Source organism: Scyliorhinus torazame, chromosome 2 (genome assembly GCF_047496885.1).
Source record: "Scyliorhinus torazame isolate Kashiwa2021f chromosome 2, sScyTor2.1, whole genome shotgun sequence".
NCBI lineage: Eukaryota > Metazoa > Chordata > Chondrichthyes > Carcharhiniformes > Scyliorhinidae > Scyliorhinus > Scyliorhinus torazame.
This window is the reverse complement of record NC_092708.1, coordinates 256,560,455-256,576,263: the sequence shown is the minus strand read 5'-3', so window position 1 is coordinate 256,576,263 and position 15,809 is coordinate 256,560,455. Positions and strand designations below refer to the sequence as shown.

Genomic DNA, 15,809 nt, shown 5'->3' with positions numbered 1-15,809 from the left:
TCTGATCACAGTACTGCCCTGTGGAATGAACCAGAGATTGGCTATCACTTATGTGTACATGTTCTTTCTCTCCGTATTGTATTAATATATGTAGCTTCAAGTACATGCAAATGTGCCACACCATGAGCCTGACTGCCAATCTTAAATTGGTTGTCAGCATAATTTTTAGCATACTGGGAATTCTTTCACAAATCCTGCAGTTCACCATCAACTGGTGCATTCTCCATGACGTGCCTCCATCAGAGCCCACTTGCCAACCAATCAACACCCTCTTTTCATACAATATAAAGTTGTTGCTTCCCCTGACATTGATATTCTTGCAATTGTCCTCATAAGTGCAAGACGAAAAGCTATGCATTTTTTTTAGGGATACTTAAGAAACTATTTAGCCAAACCTTCATTGTCATTGACGGAAATATAGAATGAGTCCAGCACATTTCCAATGATAAAAACAATACTGTTTTGGATGGGAAAGGAACTGAATTTGAGCCCCATCAGTGCCTGTCAAACATGTTTGTTTAACGCACAGAGATATAAATTGGCTGTTTTCTCACCTAGAGGACCCTGGTCATTTGATCTGGAGGGAGAATTTTCTAACATGTCTCTCCAATCAGGTTTAATAACTCCTGCTGATGTAGGCAGTATTACCACTCCTAAGTGTTTCAGGTTTAGGCTGACTGTTGACATCAGGGAGCTTGGCTTAACACCAGCTGTAGAGGGAATATATTCAGTTAATCAGACATAAAGCTTTTTTAAAAAGACATTAACCAGCATAAAAAACAGGTCCCAGCTCATTTTCTGAAATATATTATAATGCTGTAACATAAAGATGATCACGTGAATTAGATTAAATCAAGCTAGTAATCAAGACAACTGGATAGATCTCCAATCAGATTGGTATGTTTTAATATATTTCACTGACTAGCATATTTGCACAAACCTTCATGCAGTGTTATACAAGTACCAGTCACCTGTTTTAAGTGATGGGTGCAGAATAACTCTGGGATCTGAATGAGTCAAGTCCTCAATCAGCTTCTCTTCAAGCCGTTCAATTTTCTCCTCATCACTTTCTTGGGGAACTGCAAGAATGGAAAGTCACATAGCACAATGTTTTACAATTAGCATGATGGTTACAGATCGAGATAAAAAGGATCAAAAAGAACATATATAGTACTCAAATTTCCCCACCGAATCACTTAAAACTTCAGCATTCACATTCCTAAATGGATTACTCCAAACAAGATTTGAAAGAAGAGGGAATATCCTACTCTTTGATGAATGTGTGAGAATAGACTCTCAGCTGAAGTATACATCCTGTTAAATAACATAGCAGCGACAACAATCTCTCCCTCAATGCCAGCAAAACTAAAGAGCTGGTTATTGACTTCAGGAAGCAAAGTACTGTACACACCTGTCAGCATCAACGGGGCCGAGGTGGAGATGGTTAGCAGTTTCAAATTCCTACGGGTGCACATCTCCAAAAATCTGCCCCGGTCCATCAAAGTCGACGCTACCACCAAGAAAGCACAACAGCGCCTATACTTCCTCAGGAAACTACGGAAATTCGGCATGTCCACATTAACCCTTACGGATGCACCATAGAAAGCATCCTATCTGGCTGCATCACAGCCTGGTATGGCAATTGCTCAGCCCAGGACCGCAAGAAACTTCAGAGTCGTGGACACAGCTTAGTCCATCACACGAACCTGCTTCCCATCCATTGACTCCATCTACACCTCCTGCTGCCTGGGGAAAGCGGGCTGCATTATCAAAGACCCCTCCCACCCGGCCTACTCACTCTTCCAACTTCTTCCATCGGGCAGGAGTTACAGAAGTCTGAGAACACGCACAAACAGACTTAAAAACAGCTTCTTCCCCACTGTCACCAGACTCCTAAATGACCCTCTTATGGACTGACCTCACTAACACTACACCCCTGTATGCTTCATCTGATGCCGGTGCTTATGTAGTTACATTGTATACCTTGTGTTGCCCTATTATGTATTTTCTTTTATTCCCTTTTCTTCCCATGGTTGTTGAGCTGCTCGCAGAAAAATACTTTTCGCTGTACCTCGGTACACGTGACAATAAACAAATCCAAATGGGAGCTGTTTGAATAATTGGTCAGAAAAGGGACTGATGGTTATAGGGATAAATAAAGATAGATAATTACGTGCTGTGTGGACTCAGTTGCTCAGCTACTGTGGCCTTGGAAATGTTTTATATGGAAGACAAATTAATCTAGACAATTAATGCACAATCCAAAGTTAGACACAGTTTGCTGACTTGTTTCATTTGCCAATGAGAAACAAAAAGTTCATACTATATTTCCGCAGGATTTGGCAGCGACTATGATAGTGCAATTGATGTGTGATCTGGAGAAGAAATGGTGATGAGCTAAATGGCCTTTCCTGTTCCATACTTGTGTTTAATTATCCTTCTTTCCTAAGGAACATATTTGCTGGATTTTTCCAGCCTTTGGGATTCCCTTTTCCCACTGGCATGCACCCCCGCCTGTGGGTTTCCCAGCGGCGTGGGGTGACGTCCATGGGTCGTCCCATTGACAAGCGGCGGGAAGAAAGAATCCCACCACCAGCAAATGGTTTGCTACTGGGAAACACGTGGCTGGGGGACCGGAGAATCCCACCCATTATAGTCTTTGGTCCTCATATTACTGTCATGTGTATGATGTTGAAATCCTTTTTTAAATTCAGGTCACATAGCTTTCACAACAACACAAAGTTCTGTTGGATATTCTCCCAGAAAGCTGTTTCTGGCCAGTTAGTAAGAAGATTTACATGTTGATTTACACATTTCAACCACTGAATTCAGGAATTGCAACACAGTTCTCATCAGAAGCAACGGAAAGGGGATTTCCGGTGGTGGCTATTGAGGAGTAAGTCGCATATTTGGTGGCACCAGCTCTGGTCGGACTTTTGGACCTTTCCCCCAGACTTTTTTCCAGTTTTAAACAGAAAATTTGTAGGTTGAGGCAATTGGGCACTGTTTCCTCGCATTGGTTTACGGAAAAAAGGATCAGAAGTGCACAAAAGGGCAGAAACAAGAAGCCAGTAACGAGCTGTGTTGAAGTTGCAACGGGAGACAATATGGCCGAGGGACGGACCCTTGGGATGGCAGCGCAGTGACCAACGGACTCAGTGATGCAGGTCATTCAGGATGGTTTCGCCAGACAGAAGCGGGAATGCCTGGACCCAATCAAAGAATCAATTGATCGCCTAGAGAGCAGACTGGACGCCCAGGACCGGGCGATTCAGGTGGTGAAGACGCTGCTGAACAAGAGGAGCACCAAACAGCAGTGGCGCTGGATGTGGGGATGCTTCGGGAACAGCAGAAAAGGCGCCTGAAGAAGGTGGAGGACCTTGAGAATCGGTCCCATCGGTAGAACCTAAGAATTGTTGGGCTCCCAGAGGGAGAAGATGCTGGAGCATACGTGGCAGGTATGTTCGAAAAGCTGCTGGGGGAGGGGGCATTCCCCCGACCGCTGGAGGTGGACAGGGCGTACCGGGCACTTGTCCGGAAGCCGAGGGCAGGGGACCCTCCAAGGGGAATGGTGGTGAGATTTCACAGGTTCTGGACAAGGAATGTATTCTTCGGTGGACCAAGCGCACGCGGAGCTGCAAGTGGGATAACAGCATCCGGCGGGTGTACCAGGACCTGAGCGTGGAGGTGGCGAGGAAGAGGGCAGGCTTCAACCAAGTCAAGGCAATTTTCTTTAAGAAGCAGGTGAAGTTTGGTCTGCTGATCCGGCGCGTCTGTGGGTTACGCATGAAGACCAACATCATTATTTTGATTTGCCCGATGAGGCACTGGACTTTGCAAAAAGAATAGGACTGGTGGGAGTTTGAGAACTTTTGGACTCAGTGACAATATGTTGGCCTATATTGGGCCCTTTTTCCTTTTCTGTTTTTCTCTGGGGGTTTTCGTTTGTTTTTCTTTTCTTCCCCTTGGTTTTCCGGCTAGGTTTTTTTTTGCTGTAAAATTGACTATGCCTTCTCGTATTGTTTTGTGTCAGCCTTTTTTGGAGCTCTATTTAGGGGAAAAGGAAGGGGGGGGGGGGGGTTGTCGATTTAACATTTCGATTTTGGTTCTTTTTCTGGGTAAATGTTGGCAATGTTCCTTTTGTGTTTTATCGTGTGTGTTTTTACTGATGTGCACTTTTCTGGGATGGAGAAGTGCTTGTCTGGGTTTCGGTGGGTGGTGCTTTTGTTTTTTGTGTTTTTTTGCTGCTGGGTGTTTGTTTGGGGATTGTTGGATGAGGGAATTTGTTTACAGGTGCGGGGGGAGGGAACAATGGGTGGGAGACTTCTTGGCGTCAGAGGCGGGGGTCACCAAGCTAGCTGGGTGAGATAGCTCATGGAAGCACAGTGGGGGGGTGTATATGCTTAGTTTATTAGCTGGGTTGGGATTTAGAGTAGTGTTGTTTGGGAGGGGGGGTGATGGGTTCTGCTGACGTGGGAGGGACTTTGATGGAATGTCACTGAGGGGGTCGGGGTGGGGTCTGCCGTGGGGGGGCCGGAGGAGGTGCGGCGCATGGGCTAGATGCAGGCCCAAGAAAGGGGATGGCTGACCGGCAAGGGGGGGGGGGGGCACTTTGCCCCCCCAACTAGGCTGGTCACCTGGAATGTCCGGGGGCTAAATGGGCCGGTAAAGAGGGCACGTGTGTTTGCGCACCGGAGGAGGCTGAAGGCGGAAGTGGTAATGCTGCAGGAGACACCTCGTAAAGTAGTGGATCAGGTCAGGTTGAGGAAAGGTTGGGTTAGTCTGGTTTTCCACTCGGGGCTGGATTCAAAGACAAGAGGGGCTGTGATTCTGATTAACCAGCGGGTGGCATTTGAGTAGGAAGGATAGTCTCGGATGTGGGAGGTCGATATAGCATGGTTAGTGGCAAGCTGCAGGGTATGAAGGTAGTGATGGTCAATGTATACGCGCCAAATTGGGACGATGGGGATTTTATAAAGAGGGTGCTGGGGAAGATTCCGGACCTAGATTTGCATAGGCTGATTATGGGTGGGGATTTCAACACAGTTATTGATCCAGGCATGGACCGGTCATGCTCGAGAACGGGCAAGGTGCCAGCAAGAGCCGAGAATTTTTTTTTTTTTTACTCCCACGTGCACAAGGTGTACTCCCGGATAGATTTCTTTGTTCTGGGCAGGGCCCTGTTGGCAGGGATGGTGGACACGGGGTATTCGGCGATTACGATCTCTGACCATGCTCCGCACTGGGTGGACCTGCAGGTCAGTATGGATAGCAAGCAGCGCCCGCAATGGAGGTTGGATGTGGGGCTGTTGGCGGACAAAGCGGTGTGTGAGAGGCTGAGGAAGTGCATGCTGAACTACCTGCAGGTAAACTATACGGGGGAGGTCTCAGCAACGGTGGTCTGGGAAGCGCTGAAGGCAGTGGTGAGAGGAGAGCTGATCTAGGTCGGGGCTCACAGGGACAGGACGGATAGGGCAGAAACGGACCGACTGGTAAAAGAGGTTCTACGAGTTGGTAGGGGGTATGCGGAGGCCCCAGAGGCAGGACTTTTAAGGGAACCCCGGAGGCTGCAGGCGGAATTTGGGTTGTTAACCACCGGGAGGGCAGTGGAACAGCTCAGAAAGGTGAAGAGGCGGGGGTGAGCAAGACCTTTCGGGAATTTTATAGCAGGTTGTATAGGTCGGAACCCCCTGCAGGGCCGGAGGGGGTGAGGTACATTTTGGATGGGGTGACTTTCCCCAAAGGTGGATAGGGAGCTAGCAGGAGGGCTGGGGGCCCTCATCGGGCTGGAGGAGGTAGTGGAGTGTTTGAAGGCCATGCAGTCGGGTAAGGCCCCGGGACCGGACGGGTACCCAGTCGAGTTCTATGAAAAGTTCTCCGGAATATTGGGGCTGGTGCTGATGGAGGTCTTTAACGAGGCCAAGGAAAGAGGGGCTCTACCCCAGACGATGTCACAGGCCATGAACTCCCTCATTCTGAAGAGGGACAAGGACCCAGAGATGTGTGGTTCTTACAGGCCTATTTCCTTGCTGAGCGTGGATGCCAAACGCCTGGCCAAAATTCTGGCCTCTAGGATTGAGGACTGTGATCCGGACGTTATAGGGGAGGACCAGACAGGGTTCGTTAAGAGTAGGCAACTGGTAGCCAATGTAAGAAGGTTGCTAAACGTGATCATGATGCCCCCAGAAGGTGGGGAAGTTGAAGTGGTGGTTGCGATGGACGCGGAAAAAGCCTTCAACCGGGTCGAGTGGGATTACTTATGGGAGGTGGGAGGTGCTGGAGCGGTTCGGGTTTGGAAGGGGCTTTGTTGACTGGATTAGGTTGCTGTACCGGGCTCCGGTGGCTAGTGTACGGACAAACAGGACGACTTCGGACTATTTCAGGCTACACCGGGGGACGAGACAGGGATGTCCCCTTTCCCCACTGCTTGCGCTGGCGATAGAGTCGCTAGCAATTGCTCTGAGGGCCTCAAGGGGCTGAAAGGGGTTGGTCCGGGGGATGGAGCACAGAGTCTCGCTGTATGCGGATGACTTACTGTTGCATGTCTCAGACCCAATGGAAGGGATGGGTGAAATATGGGAATCTTAGGGGAATTCGGCCGGTTTTCAGGGTATAAGCTTAATATGGAGAAGAGCAAGCTGTTTGTGGTTCAGGAGAGGGAACTATAGTTTAGAGTTGTTGGGGACAGTTTCAGGTACTTGAGTGACTGGGACAGGCTACATAAATTGAACTTGGCCCGACTGGTGGACCAGATGAAGGAGGATTTCCGGAGATGGGATGCGCTCCCGTTGTCTCTGGCGGGTAGGGTGCAGTCGGTAAAAATGACGGTCCTCCCGAGGTTCCTATTCGTTTTCCAGTGCCTCCCCATCTTCATCCCGCAGTCCTTTTTTAAGCGGATCAATAAGATTATCGTGGGCTGTGTGTGGGGGGGCAAGCCCCCGTGGGTGAAGAGGGCAATGCTCGAGCGGAGTCGGGGGCTTGGAGGGCTGGCGCTGCCGAATTTCAGCAATTACTACTGGGCGGCTAATATAGCCATGGTTAGTAGGTGGCTGGTGGGGGGTGAGCCGGCGTGGGTGCGCATGGAGGCAGCCCTGAGAGTCTGGCGCAGTGGAGGAGACATGTGGGAGCAGAGAGGGCATATGTGTGGTCCCCAATCTGTGATAACCATCGCTTTGCCCCGGGGAGGATGGACGGGGGGTTCTGAATTTGGCGGAGAGCGGGGATTGAGAGGATGGGGGACTTGTTCTTGGAACAAAGCTTCCCGAGTATGAGGGCGCTGAAGGAAAAGTTTGCATTGGCTGGGGGAAATTAATTCCGATATTTACAGGTACAGGACTTATTGCGGAAGCAGGTATCAACCTTCCCACTCCTGCAGCTCAGGGGGATTCAGGATAGGGTGGTCTCTAGAGAATGGACAGGAGAGGGGAGCGTCTCGGACATATATAAAGAGCTTATGGGTTCGGAGGAGACGCAAACCAAGGAGCTGAAGCGAAAGTGGGAGGAGGAGCTGGGGGGGAGAGATAGAGGGGGGCCTCTGCGCGGACGGGTTAGGAAGGGTCAATGCTACCGCAACAGCCTGATCCAATTTAAGGTTGTTCACCGGGCTCACATGACAGTGGCCCAGATGAGCAGATTCTTTGGGGTGGAGGATGGGTGTGTGAAGTGTGCGGGGGGGGCCAGCAAACCATGTCCATATGTTCTGGGCATGCCCTAAACTGAGGGGATTTTGACAGGGGTTTGCTGACGCCATATCCACGGTATTAAATATGAGGGTGGCAATGAGCCCGGAGGTGGCGATTTTTGGGGTAACGCAGGACCTGGGAATCCAGGAGAGAGAGGCGGATGTTCTGGCCTTTGCTTCCCTGGTAGCCCGGAGGCACATATTGCTGGCATCGAGGGACTCAAGGCCCCCGAAATTGGAGACCTGGCTTTCAGACATGGCAGGCTTCCTCTGCCTGGAGAAAATTAAGTTCACCATGAGAGGGTCTCTGTTGGGGTTCGCCCGGAGGAGACTTCCTCGTAGAGAACTAATCGTCAGCAGAAAGGGGGGGCGGGGGGTAAGTAATGGCAAGACCTGTGGGAGTTGGGGGTGGAATTTACACTATGTTTATATTTTCCTTGTTATGTATATTGTTGATTTTGTTGCTGTTGAAATGCCAAAGAAATACCGCAATAAAACGTTTATTTAAAAAAAAGAAGCAACGTAAAGGTTCTAATACAAACAAAAACTTGGGTTAATATCATTCTAAGAGAAACTGTTCAAATTCTAAATCAGGGTTTGTGTGATTGATAGTATCACAGCTCAGCACACACGAGCAAAAGAAGACTTTGCGTGGTTAGTACCTGTCTGTTGGATGGGATCACTTGGGTCCTCTGGCACCTGCTCAACCAGGTGGGACTGCAAAGCATCCTGTACAAATATTAATCCAAATACTTAAATGAGATAAAGACCAAACAAATTGGAAATAAAGACATTCAAGACAAGAATGACACTTAGCATTTAGTATGTTTACACTGCCCAAAAAATGTGTGTGGGCTTTCACAGCTTCATTTGTGATTATCAGATAATCAAAAGACCATAACATAATCTACAACTGAGACCAGTGTGAACGTGACAAACAATGGCGTATCTCCTCAACCAATCAGATTAAAGCATCCTGACCGAGGCACGCACAGTCTAAGTGAGAAGGGGTAAATGAAAATGTTTAATTCACGTAAAATCATGCACTGACAGCAAAATAAAGAGAAGGAAAGAAAGATGGGATCATGGGTAAGAGATGATACAAGATAAAAAGGAATTTAAAAGAAAACTGGTATTTATAAAGACTGCAGCAAGTCCGAAAGTACTTTACAGCCAATGAAGTGTAGTCACTATTGTAATGTAGGAAATGCAGCAGCCAATTTTTACATAGCAAATTGACACACTAAGAAATGATAAAGATCACATTTTTTTTAAAGCAATATTTTTGCAAGATAATATCAAAGATAACTCTCTTGCTCTTCTTCGACACGGTACTGCTATGGGATTTTTTTTCATCCGAGGGCAGACAGGGCCTTGGACCAAAGATCAAAATCTGAAAGAATGAGATTCCATGAAAACATTTAGTGCCCAAGAGGTTGTTTGGTAGTAACTAAGATTTATCATTAAAAATCCACTTACAATTGAATGGGATAGCCACCCGCTGACTTTGGCTGGAAGGATCCAAAATGAATATCCTCCCAAGATTTCTGTTTTTGTTTCAGAGTCTTCCAGTTTTCCTTTCGAAGTCTTCATTACAGGAGTTAATAAGATGATCTTGTCTTTTATTTGGGCTGATGTGTTTTTTTTTACAAAGGTATAGACAATCAGGGGGTCTTGCGTTATCCAACCTGTTATATAATTATTGGGCAGCGACTATTGAAACGGTGCAGGGGTGACAGAGGGACGGAGTCCAAATGGGGCAGATGGAGAGGAATGACTGCAAAGGAACCAGCCTGAGGGCATTGGTTACGGCTCCCTTTCCGTTTTCCCCAATGAAATGGACTGCAAATCCGATGGTGGTGGCTGTCTTGAAAATATGGGGACAGTTTAGACGGCACTTTAAACATGGTGCTAAGTCAATGTTGGCCCTAATCTGTGGGAACCATTGTTTTGTCCCGCCGGTTTTGGATTCATTCTTCGGGTTTTGGGAGGAGAAAGGTTTGTGGATCTGTTCGTTGTTGGTAAGTTCCTGAGTTTTGAGGAGTGGCTGGAGATGGTTAAGCCCTCAAGAACTAACCAGTTTTAATATTACCACATACAAAACTTTGAGCGCAAGGAGATTGCTTCCTTTGCTTTGGGCCCCCCCCCCCCCTCCCTCGTTGATGGACAAAGTTCTTTTGGATGCAAGTGTGGGGAAGGGATGTGGGGAAGGGATATGTGTCGGAGATCTTCAGACGGCTGAAGTTGACCTATCAGGTCCTGTTGGACAAAATGGAAGGAGGAATTGCGCCAGGATGATGAGTGGAGTGAAGCTCTATACAAAGTCAACTCTACCTCTTTGTAAGCTCGACTCAGCCAGATCCAATTCAAGTTGATGCATAGGGTGCATTTGACCAGGCCCAAATAATTTTTTAAAAAAAACAGATGTAGGGAATAGGTGCGAGCGGTTCTCTGGGTGCCTGCCTTTCACATACATATGTTCTGGTCCTGCCCTGGGCTCGTGAACCTTTGGGGTCCTTCTTCAGCATCATGTCGGCATTCTTGGGGTCGGCTTCGAGCCGTGCCCTTTGGTGGCTAGTTTTGGGATTTCAAACTTGCCAGAGTTACAAACAGGGGCAAAGGCAGATGTTCTTGTCTTTGCTTCCTTGATGGTCCGTAGGTGAATCTTGTTTGACTGGAGGTCCTTATCCCCGCCCAGTGCAGCAGCTTCACCTGGCAACCTGATGGGATCTTTTACGCTTAGAACGGCTGCCCCCACAATGGGAAACCCCATTGACAGGCTGGTGAAACGGAGCATCCCGCCGGCAGACTGAAACAGAAATGTGGCGGGGCGGAGAATCCAGCCCTAAGTATCTATTGAGAGGGTTGGCTGAAAGATACTACCTCAGGGGGCAGCCGTTTATTTCTTTTTTTCGATAGTTGGTCACCATCAGATGTTTAGGGGGTACTGTTGGTTGTTGTTTCTTTTGTGTTTGTGGGAGTGGATGAAAAGGTTGGAATACTGTTAACTGCTGTACATAAATTGAGCTAGTCTGGAAAATAGTTAACTAAATACTATTTTTTTTAATTGGGTGATAGGTTGGGCGGCAGGAGATTCTTTTGTATATTGTATGAATCTGGTTGAATGTTGTACATGTTTCTAAACTGAAAATTTGAATAAAAGTATTTTTTTAAATTTACTAATACTTGAATAAACAAGCCTCAGGTTTTTCTGCCGCTGCTTAGTGGGTAAGTACTGCAACGTCACACACTTGTCAAATGAATACCAATCCTACTGGCTCTGTGGCGGTGTAACAAGCTTTGGAAGAAACAGGGCAACTCAGACAGCAACTTCCTGATTGCAGTGTTTAACCACGCATTTGTGAAAGCTGGAAGATGTCAGATATAGTCCTTAACAAACGTTGAGCACTGTTAACTTCACGGTTACTCTTGCTGCAAAATTCAGGCCATTATCCTTCATATCCAAAGTCCACAAATAAGACACAAAGTAAATTTTACCATTGCCATTACCAACTGAAGGGACGGTGGGATGGATTTTCTCTACCAAGGCACATTGGGGGAAATGTCCTGGCTTGCTGGACTTGCCTTTGTAGAAAGGCTCCTGAATGTTGCGATCTTCACTCGCTAGTGCGGGAGAGTTGGCTGAAAGTTTTAACTATCCTTTTTTGATAGGCTCATAAGATATAGGAGCAGGATTAGGCCATTTGACCCATCGAGTATGCTCTGCCATTCGATCATAGCTGATATGTTCTTCATCCCCATTCTCCTGATTCCCTTATTAATCAAGAACACCAGAATTGTGCTTGAAGTATTGTTACCTGCAGGGCTACAGATCAAGAACTGGAAGGTGGAATTAAACAGAAAAGTTATTTTTTAGAACATAAAAACTAGGAGCAGGGAAAGGCAATTCAGCTTCTCGAGCCTGCTGCACCGTTCAATACAATCATGATGTGGAGATGCCGGCATTGGACTGGTGAGGAAGGAGCTATGCTCCGAAAGCTAGTGATTCCAAACAAACCTGTTGGACTTTAACCTGGTGTTGCAATACAATCACGTCTGATCTCATCATGGCCTCAATTCCACCGTTCTGCCTGTTCTCCGTTACCCTTCAACCCATTACAAATTTAAAATCTCTCTAACTCCTCCTCAAATTTATCACTGTCCCAGCATCCACCGCACTCTGGGGTAGCGAATTGCAGATTCACAACCTTTTGGGAAGGCTGGCTTTTAAAGCAGACCAAGGCAGGCCAGCAGCACGGTTCGATTCCCGTACCAGCCTCCCCTGAACAGGGGCCGGAATGTGGCGACTAGGGGCTTTTCACAGTAACTTCATTGAAGCCTACTCGTGACAATAAGCGATTTTCATTTCATTTCATCTGTTTTAAATTTGTTACCCCTTATCCTGAGACTATGACCTCTCGTTCTAGAATGTCCCAGGAGGCACTTGCTATTTTATCCATACATTTTATCATCTTATAAACCTCAATTTGAGCTCCCCTCATTCTTCTAAACTCCATAGAGTATAGGCCTAAACTGCTCAATCTCTTTTCATAAAACAGACTCCTCATCTCCAGAATCAATCTCGTGACCTTCCTCTGAACTACCTCCAATGCAAGTACATCCATCCTTAAATAAGGGGACCAAAACGGTGTACAATACTCAAGGTGCCGGTCTCACCAATGCCTTGTAAAGTTGAAACATTTCCTTACTTTTATAATCTATTCCTTTATCTATGAATGCCAACATTCCATTCCCTTTCTTTATTACCTGTTTTATCTGCAATGTCGTTTTCTGCGACTCATGCACGAGGACACCCAGATCCCTCTGCATTGGAGCACCCCATTTCGGTAATAACTTGCCTTTCCATTTTTCCGACCAAAATGGGTGAACTCACACTTATCCACGTTAAACTCCAACTGCCCCACATTTTGGCCCACTCACCTATCTATATTCATTTGTACGGTTCTTATTTCCTCATTGTAACTTATTGTCCCACCTACTTTAGTGTCATCTGCAAATGTGGCTATAGAACGTTCTATCCCTGTATCCAAGTTGTTAATATAGATTCTAAATGAGGGCAGCATGGTGGCCTAATGGTTAGCACAGCTGCCTCACGGCGCTGAGGTCCCAGGTTCGAATCCCGGCTCTGGGTCACTGTCTGTGTGGAGTTTGCACATTCGCCCGTGTCTACATGGGTTTCACCCCCACAACCCAAAGATGTGCAGGGTAGGTGGATTTGCCACGCTATATTGCCCCTTAATTGAAAAAAATAATTGGGTAATCTAAATTTATAAACAAAAACTATAGATTCTGAATAGTTGGGGCCCAAGTACCAAACCCTGTGGCGCCCCACTAATTACAATTTGCCATCCAGAAAAAGACCCATTGATCCCGATTCTCTGTCCGTCAGCCAGACTTTTATCCAAGCTAATAAATTACCCGAACCCCATGTGATCTAACCTGGTGCATTATTTTTCTTTTTGGTTTTAATTTAGAGTACCCAATTATTTTTTTTCCAATGAGGGGGAAATTTAGTGTGGCCAATCCACCTAACCTGCACATCTTTTTAGGGTTTGGGGGTGAAACCCACACAGACATGGGCAGAATGTGCAAACTCTACACAAACAGTGACCCAGGGCCGGGATCGAACCCGGGTTCTCAGCGCCTGAGGCAGCAGTGCTATCCACTGTGCCACCGTGCTGCCCCTGTGTATTAACCTTCAGTGCGGCATCTTATCAAACGCCTTCCAGAAGTCCAGATATACTACATCTACAGGATCCCCATTATCCACTTGGCTTGTTGCATCTTCAAAGAACTCGAGAAATTGTGTCAAACACGATTTACCCACTGACTCTGATGGATTGTATTTTGACTTTCCAAATGTCCTGATATTACTTCCTTACTATTGGGCAGCACGGTAGCATTGTGGATAGCACAATTGCTTCACAGCTCCAGGGTTCCAGGTTCGATTCCGGCTTGGGTCACTGTCTGTGCGGAGTCTGCACATCCTCCCAGTGTGTGTGTGGGTTTCCTCCGGGTGCTCCGGTTTCCTCCCACAGTCTAAAGATGTACAGGTTAGGTGGATTGGCCATGCTAAATTGCCCTTAGTGTCCAAAATTGCCCTTAGTGTTGGGTGGTGTTACTGGGTTATGGGGATAGGGTGGAGGTGTTGACCTTGGGTAGGGTGCTCTTTCCAAGAGCCGGTGCAGACTCGATGGGCTGAATGGCCTCCTTCTGCACTGTAAATTCTATGTCTACTAGTGGATTCTAACAATTTCCCAACAACAGATGTTAAACTAACTGGTCTGTAATTTCCTAAATTCTGTCTCCCTACCTTTTTGAATAAGGGTGTTATATTAGCACTTTTCCAAACCACTGGAACCTTCCCGTGTCCAGGGAATTTTGGAATATAATAACTGATGGATTCTCAATGTCTCCCCATCTTCATCCCGCGGTCCTTTTTTAAGCAGGTCAGTAAAGTTATAGCAGGCTTTGTATGGGGGGGCGGGGCAAGTCCCTGCGAATGAAGAGGGTAATGCTTGAGCGGAGTCGGGGGGGGCTGCGCTGCAGAACTTCAGCAATTATTACTGGCTATGGTTAGGAAGTGGCTGGTGGGGGGGGATTTGGCGAAGAGTGGGGATTGAGAGGATGGGGGACTTGTTTATAGAGGGGAGCTTTACGAGCTGGAGGGCTCTGGAGGAGGAGTTTGCATTGGCGGGAGAGAAACAAATTTCGATATCTGCAGGTGCGGGACTTTCTGCGTAGACAGGTACCAACTTTCCCACTCCTGCCACTAAGGGGGATTCAGGATAGGGAGGTTTCTAGCGAATGGATAGGAGAGGGGAGCGTTTCTGACAATTATAAGGAACTTATGGGATCAGAGGAGACGCAGACCGAGAAGCTGAAGCAAAAGTGGGAGGAGGAGTTGGGGTGAGAGATAGAGGAGGACCTTTGGGCGGACGCATTGAGTCGAGTCAACGCGACCGCGACGTGTGCCAGGCTCAGCCTGATTCAATTCAAGGCCGTGCACCGGGCTCACTGACAGTGGCCCGGATGAGCAGATTCTTTGGGGTGGAGGACAGGTGCGCAAAATGTACGGGAGGACCAGCGAACCATGTCCACATGTTCTGGGCATGTCCAAAGCTGAGGGGATTTTGGCAGGGGTTTGCTGACATCATGTCCAAGGTATTAAATACAAGAGTGACATTGAGTCCAGAGGTGGCAATTTTCAGGGTGTCGCAGGATCTGGGAATCCAGGAGGAGAAAGAGGCAGACGTTCTGGCCTTTGCTTCCCTAGTAGCCCGGAGGCGGATATTACTAGCACTGAGGGACTCAAAGCCCCCAAAGTCGGAGACCTGGCTATCGGACATGGCTGGCTTCCTCTGCCTGGAGAAAATTAAGTTCGCCACGAGAGAGTCATTGTTAGGGTTCGCCCGGAGGTGGCAACCATTCATCGACTTCTTTGCAGAGAATTAATCGTCAGCAGAGGGAGGAGGGGGTGGGGTAAGGTTAGCGTAGAGGAGGGGGTTAAGTAATGGTGGGACCTGTGGGAGAGGGAGGCGGTATTTGCACTATGTTTATATTTTTATGTACATTATTTATATTGCTGCTGTTACAATGCCAAACAACATCTCAATAAAATGTTTATTAAAAAAAAATAACTGGTGGATTCACTATCTCCACTGCCACTTCCTTTAACACCCTTGGATGTAGGCCATCAGGCCCTGGGTACTTGTCTGCCTTCAACCCCAATAGTTTGTTGAGTACTGTTTCCCTATTGATGCTGATTTTTATGAGTTCCATCCTTTCCATTACCTCTAAATTACCCGTTGCCATAGAGATGGTACCAGTCCTCCACTGTGAAAACTGAGGCAAAATATTGAATTAGCATATCCCATATGTCTGTGTTCCCCACTATTAACTCTCGAGTTTCATCTTCCTTAGAACCAACATTTACTTTAGCGACTCTCTTTCCTTTTATGTACTTATAGAAGCTTTTGCTATCCTTTTTGATATTTTGCACTAGCTTTCTTTCGTAATTTACCTTAGCTCTTTTTATTACTTTTTAGTAACCTTTTGTTTATGTTTGCAAGTTTCCCAATCTTCCAGCCTACCACTGGTCTTTGCA

The 15,809-nt window shown here is 47.1% G+C and overlaps 1 protein-coding gene across 3 annotated transcripts in view; it reads right to left on the bottom strand.

Annotated features, from left to right (window-relative positions):
• Positions 1-15,809, bottom strand: part of mgaa (MAX dimerization protein MGA a) — a 202,174-nt gene that overhangs the window by 160,401 nt on the left and 25,964 nt on the right. For all 3 annotated transcript variants that reach the window (XM_072486179.1, XM_072486181.1, XM_072486180.1), the window contains 3 exons: positions 8,344-8,410; positions 972-1,079; positions 555-710 (listed from right to left, as the gene is read on the bottom strand). In XM_072486179.1, coding sequence (XP_072342280.1) covers positions 555-710; positions 972-1,079; positions 8,344-8,410 — 331 coding nt within the window. The remainder of the gene's footprint in view (positions 1-554; positions 711-971; positions 1,080-8,343; positions 8,411-15,809) is intronic.